General features: G+C 44.3%; 1 protein-coding gene across 1 annotated transcript in view; it reads left to right on the forward strand.

The window, feature by feature from the left end:
• Positions 1 to 3,509: 3,509 nt before the first annotated feature.
• Positions 3,510 to 17,938, forward strand: part of LOC137803772 (cytosolic carboxypeptidase 4) — a 100,380-nt gene continuing 85,951 nt past the window's right edge. Inside the window, exons 1-2 of the mRNA XM_068602493.1 lie at positions 3,510 to 3,591; positions 14,519 to 14,592. Coding sequence (XP_068458594.1) covers positions 3,510 to 3,591; positions 14,519 to 14,592 — 156 coding nt within the window. The remainder of the gene's footprint in view (positions 3,592 to 14,518; positions 14,593 to 17,938) is intronic.

The raw sequence follows: 17,938 nt of genomic DNA on the forward strand, positions 1-17,938 counted from the left end.
CCTCACCCGCTCTAATGGACCTGCCCAGTGAAGGACCAGGTGGAATCTCTCCACATAAACATGTGGATTGTTAACCCAACACCTGAATTATCTCAAATACAATATAATTATTTCACATTTTCCAATCAATAAGAGCAAATCAGGAAGATGGAAAACATATAATTCACGAGTTCTACTCTTACTTTTCATTGATCAGCCTGTGGTCGTGTCGGCAGGTGGACGTACCCGATGTTCTGTAAATAGACTCAGCAGAACATTGATTGAAGCCTCGATGTGCTGCCAGAACACCAGCTGGAGATCTATCGCCGACACCGACACCATGACAAAGATGGAGGTTCTGCTTACATGTGGAATATGTGCGGCACACACACACACATTTGGAACAAGCGCTGACGGCACACATTGTCGTGACTTAGTACCGCTTGGAAAGCAAAACTACCGTGACGGCCACAGTTGGGTTTAGGCAACACAACTATGATGACGGCAACACTTGGGTTTAGGCAACACAACTACCGTGACGGCCAGAGTTGGGTTTAGGCAACAAAACTACAAAGACGGCCACAGTTGGGTTTAGGCAACACAACTATGATGATGGCAACAATTGGGTTTAAGCAACACAACTATGATGACGGCCAGTTGTGTTTAGGCAACAAAACTACCGTGACGGCCACAGTTGGGTTTAGGCAACAAAACTATGATGACGGCAACAATTGGGTTTAGGCAACACAACTATGACAACGGTCACAGCTGGGTTTAGGCAACAAAACTACCGTGATAGCCACACTTGGGTTTAGGCAACAAAACTATGGTGACAGCAACAGTTGGGTTTAGGCAACAAAACTATGACAACGGCCACAGCTGGGTTTAGGCAACAAAACTACCGTGACGGCCACAGTTGGGTTTAGGCAACACAACTATGACAACGGCCACAGTTGGGTTTAGGCAACACAACTATGATGACGGCAACAGTTGGGTTTAGGCAACAAAACTATGATGACGGCAACAGTTGGGTTTAGGCAACACAACTACCGTGACGGCCAGAGTTGGGTTTAGGCAACAAAACTATGATGACGGCAACACTTGGGTTTAGGCAACACAACTATGATGATGGCAACAATTGGGTTTAGGCAACACAACTACCGTGACGGCCAGAGTTGGGTTTAGGCAACAAAACTACAAAGACGGCCACAGTTGGGTTTAGGCAACACAACTATGATGATGGCAACAATTGGGTTTAGGCAACACAACTATGATGACGGCAACAGTTGGGTTTAGGCAACACAACTATGATGACGGCAACAATTGGGTTTAAGCAACACAACTATGATGACGGCCACAGTTGGGTTTAGGCAACACAACTATGATGACGGCCACAGTTGGTTTTAGGCAACACAACTATGATGACGGCAACAGTTGGGTTTAGGCAACACAACTATGATGACGGCAACAGTTGGGTTTAGGCAACAAAACTATGATGACAGCAACAGTTGGGTTTAGGCAACAAAACTATGATGACGGCAACAGTTGGTTTTAGGCAACAAAACTATGATGACGGCAACAATTGGGTTTAGGCAACACAACTATGACAACGGCCACAGCTGGGTTTAGGCAACACAACTACCGTGATAGCAACAGTTGGGTTTAGGCAACAAAACTATGATGATGGCAACAGTTGGGTTTAGGCAACACAACTACCGTAACCGCCAGCCATTTTTCTGAAATTCCGAATGGTTTTTCATCCCCAAACTAAATGCAGAATATCTCCTGAACTACAAGAGCTACTTGAATAATTTCAAAAGGTACAACACAGAGAAAACAGGTGTGAGTCTAGTTAAGAGGTTCATAAAGCAGTATACGTGTTACTGCTTTATTGGTTGATGATAGAACACATGAAAAAAAGAAAAGTGCACATTTTGTGTACCGTAGGTTTATGTCTCTAAAAACAAAAACGCCCTAACTTTCTTCCTGGACCTTGAACGCCTCTGGTTCCACAACAGAGAGGCTCTGCTTAAACAGATGCACCAACACATGCAAGCAAGGCTGTGTATAATATGGGTTTATTCATAAGTAAGTCATATTTCAGTGTTTTGACATGTGGTTGATGTCTTGCTGAGGCTTTTTCTGGGGCAACTGGCGGATGATGTAGGTCGTAAGCTTTCCAGAAAGGTGCACCAGTCATGTGTGGTATCAAGCTCAGGGTATGAACTTGGGGATTTTTGTTGCATTTATGCATTTTATTTGAATACATCAATTTGAGGGCTATTTTGTCTTAAAATACATTTTTAATGTATTTTTGCCCATCTCTGGCAGCAAGTCACTCCGTTTGTGTTATTGTGAGGCAATGGATCAGTGTCACGTGTGATGAGTTCCCTGCATAGTTACTGTGTTGTGTGGCAGCCAAGACCGACTGGCCCACATGTGTGTGTGTGTTGTCTGTGTGTGTGTGTGTGTGAGAGAGAGAGCAAGAGTGTGTATACTAAGGTCTAGTTAGTAAGAAGGGCAGCAGACACAAACAGTTCCCACAGGGAGGTTTTGGTTCATGCGGTTTAATCAGAGACAATGAAACGTCTTCTCCAGTCAACAAGGACCCGTCTTCCTGCAACCGGTCGCAGCAACGGCACAACCTCCCTGCTCCTGCAGAGAAACAGCTCGGAGAGTTTGATGTGTTTGTAATACTAGCGTGCTCTGCACAAAGAGCAGCGACCAACACATGCTGGACCTGACCAGCTGTGGCCACGCCCACCCTGACTGTCTCCTCCTCTTTTGTTATTGCTGTAAATCTAAAAATAATACGCGAGCGACCCGGATAGCCAGTGCACAGAGTCAACACCACAAAGGCTTGAAGGCGACGCACACATACGAGGATACAAAGCTGGAGCACCCGGCTGTAATCGAGGACAATCGACAGGAGATCACGCGGGCAGGAAGTGCAGGAAACACAGAAGACACACAAGACAAGGACTCCAAAATAAAACAGGAAACAGACAAACTCACATCACGACAATTGTGGATTTCATACTATTTATGTTGCGTCGCAGGTTTTGGGCGATGCAACATAAGACGGCTGGAATCCCTTCACAGACAAATGCACACACACACACACACACACACACACACACATGTAAACACTAGCTCTCACACACACACTGACTTGAGTTTGATGTCTTCCACAGCAGGTTGTCAGTAGGAAACAGCAGAGCCTCTGCCCCCCCGCTGTTGACAGGGTGATTTACATGCACACACAGCGCTGCGTTCACTTCATACACACACATTGACAGGAGCTATAAGTTCACCCCACCTACACTCTGGCACACACACACACACACACAAGCTCACTCGCAGGGACAGTTTGACATTTTGGCTGCTAACCAATGGGCAGGCAAAAGGCACAAGGGCATTTTGAAAAGTGCTTATAAGTGCCACTCGCACACCCGCTCTGGAGTCGGGCCTGGAGTTCCTTCACTTAGACGAACCGATAACCTGCAGGGAAACCAGCGGAAACGCTCTCAATGTTTGGTTACGGCCGAAGTCATTTCACCTGGAACGGGACTCTGAGAGAGCTGGAGGGCAGCTGCCCGTCCTGCAGCTCAGGTAGGCTCAGGCTGGCGGCGTGCATTCTTGTCGGGTAAAGAGAGAGCGGCGGTGGATTAGACGCCTCTGTGAGGTCAGCGACCGGTCACCGATCACTTCCACGCGTCGGCGTCAAGCCGAGGTGGGCGGGGACGCTCCAGCGCGCGCACCCGTTGCATTTGAAAGATAGTAAAGTAGAAAAATGTTGCGTTTATTGTCTTTTGGATGAAATAAGAATAATAAAGGAAATGCTAATCTAAGAGGCCGATCACACCAGACGCGACTCACAAAAACGCATCGCTAGCAAAACCATTGATTCCCTCTGGTACGGCGTTTCATGTGCACCTTTGACCGCGTTTTTCTAGTGCTTTTTTTTCGTGTTTTTCTAGCGTATTTCTAGCGTTTTTCTTGATTTTTTTCTGCGTTTTCTTTTTTTTTCTTTTTCCATTTTTCTTGCGTTTTTTTTCGCGGTTTTCTAGCGTTTTTTTTGCATTTTTTCACGTTTTTCTTGCGTTTTTTTCACGTTTTTTTCACGTTTTTTTCACGTTTTTCTAGCATTTTTTCATGTTTTTTTTAGCGTTTTTTTCTGTTTTTCTTGCATTTTTTTCCGCGTTTTTCTTGCGTTTTTTTTGCCGTTTTTCGAACATTTTTTTTCACGTTTTTCTAGCGTTTTTCAAGCGTTTTTCTCGTCACGCTCGGCCCGGGCATCTGATCAAGCAGAAACATGCTTTATTCCTTCCTGTCTTTGTGTGGCGTGAACAGCGGGGAATTCAGAAGAAAATGGCTTTCCTCGGACGAGGCGCTAATGTTAGCGCTATTTAATCACAAAGAGCTTTACAATTCTAGATCGAAACTTTTCCTCCTCCTCATCCTACGACACAGCAAAGGCAAGAGCGCGACGTCTGCTTGAAAACATTTTGTAAATTTAGTTTTATCGCCTGGTTGCGCTCGCAGGCTTCGCTCCACAGGCGTTTTTGTCAAGCGTGTGATCAGCTAACCGTCTGTGTATCAGCTTGACATGTTCAGTTAGCGGTTAGCTCTGTGTGGCTCTTCTCTGTCCTGGAGATGTGCAGAGAGGAGCATTAAATGTCCAGTGGGACATAGTAAGAGTTTTTATTAGGCTGAAAATAAGGGCAGCTGTGACTTTAATTAAAAAACAGTTAACAAATGATAACGAGCCAAATATGAAAAAGCAGGTGAATGAAAGAAAACGTCCTTGGCTTTGGACGTAACTGTTGTCTGTAGTTATTGGTGTGAAGCTGGTTTAAAGTCTCCTTCAATGCAGGTTCTTTCAGTAAACTATGGTCCATTTAAAGTCAATTAGACCTTAAGTAATCGGGTATGCTCTAGGGCGGGCTTACTGTGATTGACAGGTCACTGCCACTACCAGATAGTTATACGGCGTTTATTGGTTGCAAAAAACTACAACAGTCCACAAACCAACGGATGATTTATACGTCAGCTTCTTACATAGAGTCTAATTTTATACAGTCTATGGCTTTCACCAGCTTGTGAGTACCCTAATCCTAATCTGGGTTATTGAACATGCAGCGATAGAATTTAAACAAGTACATTTACTGAAGTTCTGTACTTTTTTCTGCACAATCTTGAAGTATTTATTCGAGGATTTCCATTTTCTGACACTGAAATATTGCACTTTCTTTATTCCACCTCATGGGTTTGATGCCTGTGTGTGTTGGGAGCGGTTGAGGTTCGAGGCCATTGCTCAACTGCTGTATCACGTTAGGTTGCTATAAGCAGACCGCTGAGTAGTAACAGAGCGGATCCTGTTTTAGCTCATTTTCCACTTACGCATGTTAACGAGCAGGCACAGTTGTTCTGGAGACACCAGTTGTTTTTATGAAGTTATTTTCATTTTTGCACAAACTAATAAGTCTTAGTCTGAACAAACCTTGAGAACCTTCGTCAAACTTTCTGTGAATGCCAACTTTATATCATATACTTTACTAAAAGCATATATAAACACTAGCGGTGGGGCTCGGGCCTGCTGAGCCTTCTCTGCTGGCCTCTGTGCTATTTTATAACTTTTTATTTTATTTTATAATTAAAAGGTGGAGATATTTTATTTTATTTTTTCTCACAAATACACTACATGTGTTATAATAAATTTTCCCTATTAGCTTATCTTTTATTTGTGTGCTAATGTAGCAGGTTGCTACATTAGCACACAGTGCATTATCGTGCGCTGTGTGCCTAAAGGTCTAAAGCTGCGGCTTGAACAACATTGTTATAATAACAATGCACAGAAGTTACAGAGCTGGTGCGACGGCTCCCCGTCAGCACTTTCGTTAGTTTCAGGTCGTTGTTTAACCGTTGTGGTTCACTCTCACACGCCGTTGTGCAACGAACGAGCTCACGTTGACTTCTTCATTTTGAAGCGATGTTGTCTCATTAGTCTCAAACCTCGGCACAGATACAAACCAGCGCTCAGGTGGGAAAGTACATTTCTGCTCAACAAGTTGACTCAAAGGACTTTGGATGATTTGGCCGGTGGCTGATGTCTCTGCTCATCTGATTGCACTAGAATCGCCATTTTTATGCTGCGGCAAGCAGCTGTTTTTAGAGAAGAAGCTTTAAGAAGCCACGAGACACTACCTGCCCAGCACCACACAGCAGACACACACAGCAGACACACACAGCAGACACACACAGTTAGAGACGAGCTGGGTGGATGTGGTGGAGCATTTAGCTGCTAAAGAGACACACATTCCCCTCAGGAGGTGGTGGAGACCAAAAGCAGAGCTAAAAGAGAGGAAGTGTTGAACTAATTTGGATTATATCAGCTGGACAAAAAAAAGCTCGACATTAATGTTGTTTCTGTGAAAGTAGAAAAATGTTTGTTCAACAAATCAACGGAAGAGGTGATGATTTGTCGCTTCTGCTGAAAAGCGGACAAAATATTTACTGCAGGTTTAAACGTATTGTTTGCAGCCCTGCATTGCTTAATGTCATGCTGAATTACCTCGAGCGTGTCCGCTTCATTAAGGGCCATACATGGCTTTGTTGTTGTCTGATTGTATTAAAGATCAAACCAACAACAGTTTGCTTCCAGGTCGGGTTCATGTTTATGTTACCGAACGCTTTATGATCACAGGAATAGTAAAACGGGGAAACTTGTGTTACACTGACTCTTGCTCTGAAGGCATTCCTTGGCGGCACTGGAATGTAAAGCGGTTTGACCTCAACATCAGCGGTTACTACCGCGACACGATCATGCACACGCCATGTAACCATGTAACTGTGTAACCGTGTGACCATGTGACCGTGTGACCATGTGACCATGTGATCATGTGACCATGTGACCGTGTGACCGTGTGACCATGTGACCGTGTGACCATGTGACCATGTGACCGTGTGACCATGTGACCATGTGACCGTGTGACCATGCAACCGTGTGACCGTGTGACCGTGTGACCATGTGACCATGTGACCGTGTGACCATGCAACCGTGTGACCGTGTGACCATGTGACCATCTAACCATGTGACCGTGTAACCATGTAACCGTGTGATCATGTAACCGTGTGACCATGTGACCATGCAACCATGTAACCATGTGACCATGTGACCATGCCACCATGCGACCATGCGACCGTGTGACCATGTAACCGTGTGACCATGTAACCGTGTGACCATGTGACCATGCCACCATGCGACCGTGCCACCATGCGACCGTGCGACCATGTAACCGTGCGACCATGTCACTGTGTGACCATGTGACCATGCGACCATGTAACCATGCGACCATGTAACCATGTGACCATGTGACCATGCAACCATGTGACCATGTAACCGTGGCATCACGGAGACGTTACACACAGCCAGACACTTAGGGAAAACGTGAGTTTGACGGCAAGAATGTGCGAGCACCCTCACGTGTGTGTGTGTGTGTGTGTGTGTGTGTGTGTGTGACACAGGTGAACATCGTAACTCAGCTGATCTATTACCTTCTGCACGCACACAGTCACCTTGCCCTCCTCACTGGCATGTTCACCTGCTCGTGTCTCCTCCAACACATTGAGCACTCATATAAATTGTATTAATAGTTCACAAAATGCTTTGACCAATGAAGTTCTGTCGAGTGAAGCCGATTCGGAAGTGCATCCTCTCTCCTGACCACCAGGGGGCGACTCCTCTGGTTGTATAGAAGTCTATGCTTCATGTGTTAAAGCTGCATCCTCTCTCCTGACCACCAGGGGGCGACTCCTCTGGTTGTATAGAAGTCTAGGCTTCATGTGTTAAAGCTGCATTCTCTCTCCTGACCACCAGGGGGCGACTCCTCTGGTTGTATAGAAGTCTCTGCTTCATGTGTTAAAGCTGCATTCTCTCTCCTGACCACCAGGGGGCGACTCCTCTGGTTGTATAGAAGTCTATGCTTCATGTGTTAAAGCTGCATCCTCTCTCCTGACCACCAGGGGGCGACTCCTCTGGTTGTATAGAAGTCTAGGCTTCATGTGTTAAAGCTGCATTCTCTCTCCTGACCACCAGGGGGCGACTCCTCTGGTTGTATAGAAGTCTCTGCTTCATGTGTTAAAGCTGCATTCTCTCTCCTGACCACTAGGGGGCGACTCCTCTGGTTGTATAGAAGTCTATGCTTCATGTGTTAAAGCTGCATTCTCTCTCCTGACCACCAGGGGGCGACTCCTCTGGTTGTATAGAAGTCTATGCTTCATGTGTTAGAGCTGCATTCTCTCTCCTGACCACCAGGGGGCGACTCCTCTGGTTGTATAGAAGTCTAGGCTTCATGTGTTAAAGCTGCATTCTCTCTCCTGACCACCAGGGGGCGACTCCTCTGGTTGTATAGAAGTCTCTGCTTCATGTGTTAAAGCTGCATTCTCTCTCCTGACCACTAGGGGGCGACTCCTCTGGTTGTATAGAAGTCTATGCTTCATGTGTTAAAGCTGCATTCTCTCTCCTGACCACCAGGGGGCGACTCCTCTGGTTGTATAGAAGTCTATGCTTCATGTGTTAGAGCTGCATTCTCTCTCCTGACCACCAGGGGGCGACTCCTCTGGTTGTATAGAAGTCTATATAAATGACTCTTGGCCATCGCCACATTTTCTTTTTACTCCAACCAGAAGTGACTTGAGAAGGCGGGGCTAAGTAAAACTGAACACTGAACAAGACTTAAGCTGTCAATCACAAGGTAGCACCGCCCTAAAGCATACTATGTGTGTGTGTGTGTTTGTATATATATATATATATATATATATATATATATATATATATATATATATATATATATATATACAAATAAAAGGACAAGAATAAGAAGAACAAGGACAAGAAGAAGAATAAACTCTTAATACCTATACTTTAGTTGTAAGCATTTATTCATACATTTTAAAAAGTTATTATTCTCTACAATCATAACTCCTCCTCAAAGCCACATGTTCATTTCATCTCAGCGTGTGTTACTGTTTGTTCATTCATTACGCTTACAATCACCAGCCTCCACTTCGGAGTCATAGTCGTAACAAACACATTATTAAGAGTTAATCAGGTAGAAACCCTCCATCGTCATCGTCACCCTTTGATATTCATGTGCTGATAAAGTAAAGTAAATCTGTGACATGTGTGCGTTATGTCAAAGTTAGTGTTGGTTACGACGATGTAAACATAATGCAAGCGGCTCGTTGGGGGGCGGGGCTTCGTCTGGGTGTGAAACAGCAGCAGAGTCACGTTGAGGTCGCTGTTGTCCGAAGGCATCGGGGAATAGCTTCACCAGACAGCTGAAGCAACGAGCAGGGTCTTCCCTCATTGTGGAGGAAACTGAACCGCATGTGTGTGTGTGGTGTGTGTGTGTGTGTGGTACGCGTTGAGCCGGGGGATTCCTGTCCGGGACAGAAGTGTTTGTATGATTTCACCCGCGGATCAACCCTCCATCCCCAGAAGGGATCGACGAGGTTCTATTTGAGTGGTTCCATGTGTTTGAGAGTGTGTTTGATGCCATCTTGGGATTACCTGTGTGTGTGTGTGTGTGTGTGTGTGTGTGTGTGTGTGTGTGTGTGTGTGACCTTATGAGGAGAGAGCACGCCGTAAAGTTCATGTGGGCTGGAAAGCTGGCTATGAGCTCACTGGCCTGAAAGTTAGGATTAAGGATGGGTATAATCAGTGTGTCCTTCATCTTGACCCAGTGTGTCTCCATTACACTCACACACACACACACACACGCACACACACACACACACACAGGCGTTCCCTCTCATGGGAGAAATGGGAGGTGCTGATGAGGGGATGGTAGAGATAGTTTCCTGGTTCCTCTGAGCACCACAAGGTCCACAGCAGCTGAACATCATTAATGTGTTTTATCATTTATCAGAAATGTGAACAAACATGTGTATAAATGAATAATAGAACTGACCACAGTATTAAGTGACATAATGTCGCCCTCTGGTGGTGGAATGTGGTTAAATTCACATCCGACGCCAGAGAACAGAGACGGCGTACACTATAAAACATGATAAGTAAAGTCAACTCAAATAATTTAAAGAAACCGATCGCCTTAAATAATTGAAGTTAAATAACTTAAATTCTTTTAGTGGAAACAAATGCTGAATTACAGTACTACTAACTCAAGATTTTTTGTTCGGTATACTTAAGTAAATACATGACTAGTACTAACTCCATTCTTTGTATTGAACTTAAAACATATTTATTTTTTAAACTTAATTAAAAGCATGTATGGACTCAGATGAAATTACTTTTTAAAGAACCAATATGATTTTTTGTTACTTTGTGCTGGTTGTCCCGCCCCTCCTGCATTATGATTGGGCGGCTGGGTTCAAAGCAGGCAGTAACCTGCCGCTTGAAGCCAATCAGGAAGTGTTTTACAACTCTCTCCTGACCAGCAAGGGGCGGGGTTCTCAGCAGTATGCCCGCTTTAGGGCGGGCATACTTTGATTGACAGGTCCTTCACATTCCAAATATGGTAACTTACGTTCACCGGTTGCAAAAAAAGTCAAGATGGCGGCGGTGAAATCGCTGGACTCAAGGCTTCAAACCGGCAGCTCACAAACCGATGAGCTGACCTGTCTGTGGTGTGAAGTGCCGAGCGAAGCCTCGTACCCGAAGGTTCACATTTTACCACTTTCACCGACCACAGCGGCACCGTGAGCGGCCGATCTGACCAGACGCGACTCTCAAAGACGCGCCGCTAGCAAAGCCGTTGTTTTCCTCTGGTACGGTCGAGCGTTTTTTCGGCACATTTAATCCTGTAAGACCCAAACATAGAAATAATGTCTATTTTTTGATTTTTTTTAAAGTCAGATGTTGTTGTAAGAGTCTTCTGATGCAGATAATGAAGGATTTACTTTAAAAAAAAAAGGTTTTTGTAAGTTTTTAGGGAATGTATTGGAACGTTGAGCCTCGTTGGTAGCAGAATTTCAGCATTTGCGCTCAAACTGTCAGAACAAATGCACAAAACAACTACTGGTTAATTTAGAGTGTGTATTGCTTACATATCACCACAACAGTACATTTCATTAATCACCCAACAGTCATATTTTCATGAATCATAATCTATTTTAAAAACTGTATAAAATATTATAGAAAACTAGAAATAATCAGTTAAAATATTCTCAACTTTTAGAGTCGCACAGCTCATCAACGTCAGGTTTGGCCCAGGCAGCCAATCAGATCAAGCGAGAGGCGGGGCTTTGTTCCTTCCTGTTTGCGTGGTGTGAACAACGAGGAATTCAAAAGAAAATGGCTTCCCTCCGACGAGGCGCTAATGTTAGCGTTATTTAATTACAAAGAGCTTTATAATTCTAGATGGAAACACGACTCTGCTGCTCAGAAGACGCTCGAACTTACTACTGAAAGCACTCGTCATCCAGACACGATTCGTGGAATAGATGCTGGTGTTGGCCGTACTCTTTCCTTTTAAAATGTTTTTAAATAAATAGCGTGAACCCAGAAAGCTGTTCTGGGGCTTTTTCCTCCTCATCCCACAACACAAGATGTTTTTAAAGCGTCTCAGCCGCTGACTGTTCCTAAAAGGCCGAGCGTTGACGCCCGCTGGGCCAGACCTTTTGTGAACCTAGCACTCGCGAAAAAACGTTCTAGTTAACAGACACTCTCACACACTCTCACACACACACACCTCGTCTTTTCTCCTGAAACTGATAGCGTTCGTAAGCAGGCTGTGTAATTACACATCAAGTGAAAGAGCCATACAAGCATTTTTTTTTGCTCTGTGTCCGAGAGGTGTGAAGGGACAAGCGGAGGTGAAGAAGAGGGTCAGGAGCTCACATGAACTTGATGCCACTGCGTATAGACCATGAGGGCCTGGGGAGTGGGGGTAAGCGCTCATGAAGTGCTGTGACAGAGACCTCCCTGTCATCACCTCTAATGAGAGGGCCGGGCCAGAACTGCCGGCATTAGAAACCCAACACAACTAATTCATGTTTGTAACTATCCTTTATTTAGAATTGTCGGTCGGTGATTAAAAGAATCCTCACACTGCCTGTCAGTAATCAACGTGTCCTGTTAAAGTCCGGCGGCTCGTTGGCCATCAACCCGAAGAGCCGGAGCCTCTGCTGCAGCGCCTCATGCGCAACACAACGCAAATACTGGAAGCTGATTTGTGAAAGCTGTGTAGAAGAAGCAGACAAAGAGATAACAGTGTTGTCACTCAGAGGTTTTGCAACTCTACCACAAAGTATTTATGCTCCCTCTTCTATACCACTTACTAAACAAATTCCTTTATATTATTTAATAAGGCACCACAAGCAGCGGGTCACTTGAAAGGTGCAGACATCTATTAGTATTGTGTGATTATCATAATGAGTGCAATATTTGCATGTATGTGAACATTTTTCTCCCTTTTTTTACACTATTGAAAGTCAAAATTGGTAATTGAGTTCCCCTCTTGGTGTCCTTGTACCGTACACGGCGTATGTTTCAGGTACTTTATACGTGTGTTTCAGGTACTTTATACGTGTGTTTCAGGTACTGTACACGTCGTATGTTTCAGGTACTTTACACGTGTTTCAGGTACTGTACACGGCGTATGTTTCAGGTACTGTACACATGTGTTTCAGGTACTGTACACGTCGTATGTTTCAGGTACTTTACACGTGTTTCAGGTACCGTACACGTCGTATGTTCGTGGTACTTTACTCGTATGTTTCAAGTACTGTACACGTGTGTTTCAGGTACTTTATACGTGTTTCAGGTACTGTACACGGCGTATGTTCGTGGTACTTTACACGTGTGTTTCAGGTACTGTACACGTCGTATGTTTCAGGTACTTTACACGTGTTTCAGGTACTGTACACGGCGTATGTTTCAGGTACTGTACACATGTGTTTCAGGTACTGTACACGTCGTATGTTTCAGGTACTTTACACGTGTTTCAGGTACTGTACACGTCGTATGTTCGTGGTACTTTACTCGTATGTTTCAAGTACTGTACACGTATGTTTCAGGTACTTTATACGTGTGTTTCAGGTACTGTACACGTGTGTTTCAGGTACTGTACACGGCATATGTTTCAGGTACTTTACACGTGTTTCAGGTACCGTACACGCCGTATGTTTCAGGTACTTTACTCGTATGTTTCAGGTACCGTACACGCCGTATGTTTCAGGTACTTTACTCGTATGTTTCAGGTACTGTACACGCCGTATGTTTCAGGTGGTTACCCAGAAACATAGACTTGGTTAACACTGAATCACAGCGTCGTCATCTCACGGTGTTAGAGTTTTGGTGATTTCCATCAAAATGGGCTAATTTGAAAGTGAATATTTTAATTGGCTGACGTCTTCCATGTGTCGACTGTGTGTCCTGCAGCTGCCCAGCCGGCCCTGTCAAGGCCTTTTTATAGTGGCGGCCTTCTCACACAAATGTTTTCTGGAGCGCTTTATCCTGAGAGGGATATTGTTTCACACATACACACACACACACACACACACACACACACGGCTACCCACACATTTATTTATGTCCATGCATTCATCAGTGTTCTGCAACACCAACAAGCCCCACGCACCACTAATCAGAGATTACTTTGCTTGTGTTTCACAACAGGAAGTAAACTTTGTGCAATATTTAACAAAAACACACTCTCTGGAAGACGCGTACAAACACACACTGTACACAGACTGAATGTACTTGCATGCAACAGTGACGCACACACACATTACACACACACACACCCTCCCTGGCTCTGGGAGGTATTCCCAGCCAACCCTAACCCAGGGGGGAGTCTCCATGTCGCTCTCTCTCTCCTCGGACACAGCGATGATGCATGTGCCCGACTGCCTCGGTGTGAGAGAGACAACGAGAGACAGATGCTTTGTGTGAGAAGCTGTGTGCGAGAAGCTGTGTGCGAGAAGCTGTGTGCGAGAAGCTGTGTGCGAGACGCTGTGTGCACAGTGGTGAGGACGCACTCTGGATTTTCACCCAATTGATGATCTTGGTCTGAGTGCTGCTGTCCCGTCTTTTCTTTTCTCTTCGTGGATTGGTCGGTCCGTCTGGCTGTTCCTTTGCTGTCCGTCTGTTACACGGTTTGTTATTCTTTCTGTGTGCCTGTTTGTTTATCTCTTTGTTTCTCAGTGTGTTCATCCTTCTGTCTGTTTATGAATCTGTCTATTAGCTTCAGAGTTTGTTTATATTTCTCGGTTTATTTATCTTACTATCTGCTTGTTGCCTGATTATTTATCTTTCTGTTTCAAAGTGTGTTTACCTTCCTGTCCGTTTATCCGTCTTTTTAATAGTTTCTTTATATTTCTGTCTGACTATGTTAACAGTTTGTTTATCGTCCTATTCGCTTGTTTAATTACCCGTCTTTTTTGAAACGTTGCTTATATTTCTGCCTGACTGTTTATTTATCTGTCCACTTAACAGTTTGTTTATCTTTCCGTCAGCTTGTTTCTTTATCTGTCTGTTTCACGGTTTAACTCTCTGTCCGTCTGCTCGCTACAGGAAGAGGTCGACCCAGAATGACGGCCTCGCCGAGCTCCTCCAGCGGCTTAGAGGTCCTCCTGTCGACCCTGCAGGTAGACCGCAGAGCTGTTTCACCATGTTGCACAACTCCATGCTGATTGGCTTTCGCAACTCGCCGTCACACAAACATTTCGCCTGAGTTGAAATATTTCAACTTGTACTAAAGCAGCACTCTCTTTCACATTCAATGTGGCGTCCATCTTTCATTTTTCATAAAAACCAACAGGTCGTGATGGACTGACTCCAGCTCCTCTGATAAATCTATGACAGAAGATGCGTCTGTGCAGGTTTTCGACACATTTTACGTTTTATTCTCTTCACTAGAGGTGCACGTACTCTGGGTTAACTATCAAAACGAGTCGACATAGTTGGAGACGTATGGTTCATCTGTGGGTGTCTAAACATTCATTACATTTTAATAAGCATTAAACCTCATGTAAATGTTGTGATGAATAATGAAAACTGTATTCCTTTTCCAATGGAACCTGATCAGATTCAGAAAATAATTTAGCTTGGTGATATGTGCGTGACATTGAACACAAACAGCAAACTAAACAATATAAGTATAAGAGGCCTCGGACCAAAATGGCCAGAATCCTCCTGAGGCCGCTCCACGGCTCTGATGGAGAGACAACAGCCTCAAAACCCTTCAGAGGAGAGGACATGCAGACTGAACCATCACACAGACGAATGAGGAGAGAAAAACGCTGATAGCCAAAGCGCTAACAGCCCCTCAGAGCCTTTTTGACCACCAGAGTAAATTCAATGAAAAAGAAGCCGTGGCTAAAAGGTCCGAAAAAATTACTTGATCCAAGACTGTTTTTGTTGTTGTGAATCTACTAATTTCAAGTGATGAACCTTAACCTTTTAGAAAATTGTGCGCAAAAATCCTCCTGCTTTCATTTTAAGTCCCAGCATGCCCCATTCAGACAATCTTTTGGCATAAAATACGTAATTTTTCCATTTTTGAACCAAACGACACAGTTTTTTGACTGAAACTCCTTCCTAACAGACCAAGACTTTGATTTATTGTGATTTTTGTTCCAGATTCTGATTCTTTAGGTGCTAATCTTTCCAAAAAGGTGTCTTATTGACGCTCCAGGAGGCATTTTTGGGGAATCTGGTTCATATCATGCTGGATGTTCATAGTTACCATCAAAATATCTTTTAAAAGTGATTTTCTTGCAGATGTACATTTTTTCCCAAGACTTTGCTGAACAAATACAGACAAGTATTGGAACTAATTTGTGGTTCCTACAACGACTTAAACACAGGGAAAAACACTCAAACAGGGAAAAGGGGGTCTGGATACCTGGATGACGTAACATGTCGTCATGAAACAACATCAGTCATAAAGTTTGATGATCCGGTTCGAGCTGATAAACAATATTAGCATCATATTGCTAAGCGTTCTGTATCAAGCTGCAGCCCGATCCATTTTACGACATGCCGAGTGGGTGGATAGCCTCGTTGCTAGTAGTCTATGTTTAAACGTGTTTCCGTGTATCAAACATGAACTAGCTGACAGGAGGCCGATATCAAATCCCTCTTCCTGTGAATAAAGTTGAACTCAGCACTGATCTTTGCCAAGGTTTTGGCAGACGTAAACGACTTCAACACCGGCTCTCAGTGTACTGAATGTAGGCCAGCGCTGTCGTAATGTGCCAGTAAACCACATGTATTCCATTAGAGGAGGAAGGAAACAGAGAAAATTAAATAAACGCATTCACATGCACTTCAAGGATAGCTTCAAATATGTATGTGTGTAAAAACACTGGACATGTGTGAGTATAGGCCCGATTATGGTTATTGCTGTTTTGAAACGCGTATCAAATGTGCGTCAGTTTGCGTACGCTGCGTATCGAGTTCTCGCACAATTTGGTTTGTGGTTGACACTGGAGCCTCGGTACGTGAGGGGCAAAAGAGTACGAATAATGCGGCTCATCTCCTCTGATCTCTTATCAACATGAGGCCGATAAAGGGAATCTAGGACTTCTAGGGGGACCAAGGGGGGCTAGGCGAAAGGAAAATGTCCAAAATACACATTTATATTGTATACTATTCGTAGATTTCTCCAAAAGGTACTAAAAGTTGCAGTTCTTATGGCTGTTGAACTTTCTGATTTATGGAGTAACACAAATATATTTCCCAAATTCCCTCTGAACAAACAGGCAGCAACCTGGAAGTTCCTTTACTTGCATTCTCTCTCCTGACCACCAGGGGGCGACTCCTCTGGTTGTATAGAAGTTTATGCTTCATGTGTTAAAGCTGCATTCTCTCTCCTGACCACCAGGGGGCGACTCCTCAGGTTGTATAGAAGTCTCTGCTTCATGTGTTAAAGCTGCATTCTCTCTCCTGACCACCAGGGGGCGACTCCTCTGGTTGTATAGAAGTCTATGCTTCATGTGTTAAAGCTGCATTCTCTCTCCTGACCACCAGGGGGCGACTCCTCTGGTTGTATAGAAGTTTATGCTTCATGCGTTAAAGCTGCATTCTCTCTCCTGACCACCAGGGGGCGACTCCTCTGGTTGTATAGAAGTCTATGCTTCATGTGTTAAAGCTGCATTCTCTCTCCTGACCACCAGGGGGCGACTCCTCTGGTTGTATAGAAGTCTATGCTTCATGTGTTAAAGCTGCATTCTCTCTCCTGACCACCAGGGGGCGACTCCTCTGGTTGTATAGAAGTTTATGCTTCATGTGTTAAAGCTGCATTCTCTCTCCTGACCACCAGGGGGCGACTCCTCTGGTTGTATAGAAGTCTATGCTTCATGTGTTAAAGCTGCATTCTCTCTCCTGACCACCAGGGGGCGACTCCTCTGGTTGTATAGAAGTCTATGCTTCATGTGTTAAAGCTGCATTCTCTCTCCTGACCACCAGAGGGCAACTCCTATGGTTGTATAGAAGTCTCTGCTTCATATGTTAAAGCTGCATTCTCTCTCCTGACCACCAGGGGGCGACTCCTCTGGTTGTATAGAAGTCTATATAAGTGACTCTACTTCTCTCTTGATGTATTCCCTCAGTAAACATTGTAAACTTGAGTTTATGTCTCAATCTCTAATTTCAAGTCTTCTTCTATACAGCATGATGTTCATTTAGTACATTATGGTCTGTTAGAATTAAACAGACCACATACAATAAAACAAGGATTCAAAGTGAGGCTGAAAAGATATGCATATTCAATATTTAACAAATAGGGTTAAGCTTCTTACTGGCAGTCAACGACCCCTGTCATTCAACCAAGTGATTATATTATGACGATGACATTGAAGAGTCCCCAAACCTTTAAGGAAATTCTGTCGGTTCTAATAAATGGGGCCATTCGGACTCTGTGGGTCACGTTAACGCTGCACTTAGGAGGTCTGTTGGGAAACTGGACTGGTGTTTATTGCTGTTGGGTCA

The sequence above is a fragment of the Clinocottus analis genome, unplaced genomic scaffold, assembly GCF_023055335.1.
Source record: "Clinocottus analis isolate CAN_PGR_092001 unplaced genomic scaffold, fCliAna1.0.p SCAF_6, whole genome shotgun sequence".
Taxonomy (NCBI): domain Eukaryota; kingdom Metazoa; phylum Chordata; class Actinopteri; order Perciformes; family Cottidae; genus Clinocottus; species Clinocottus analis.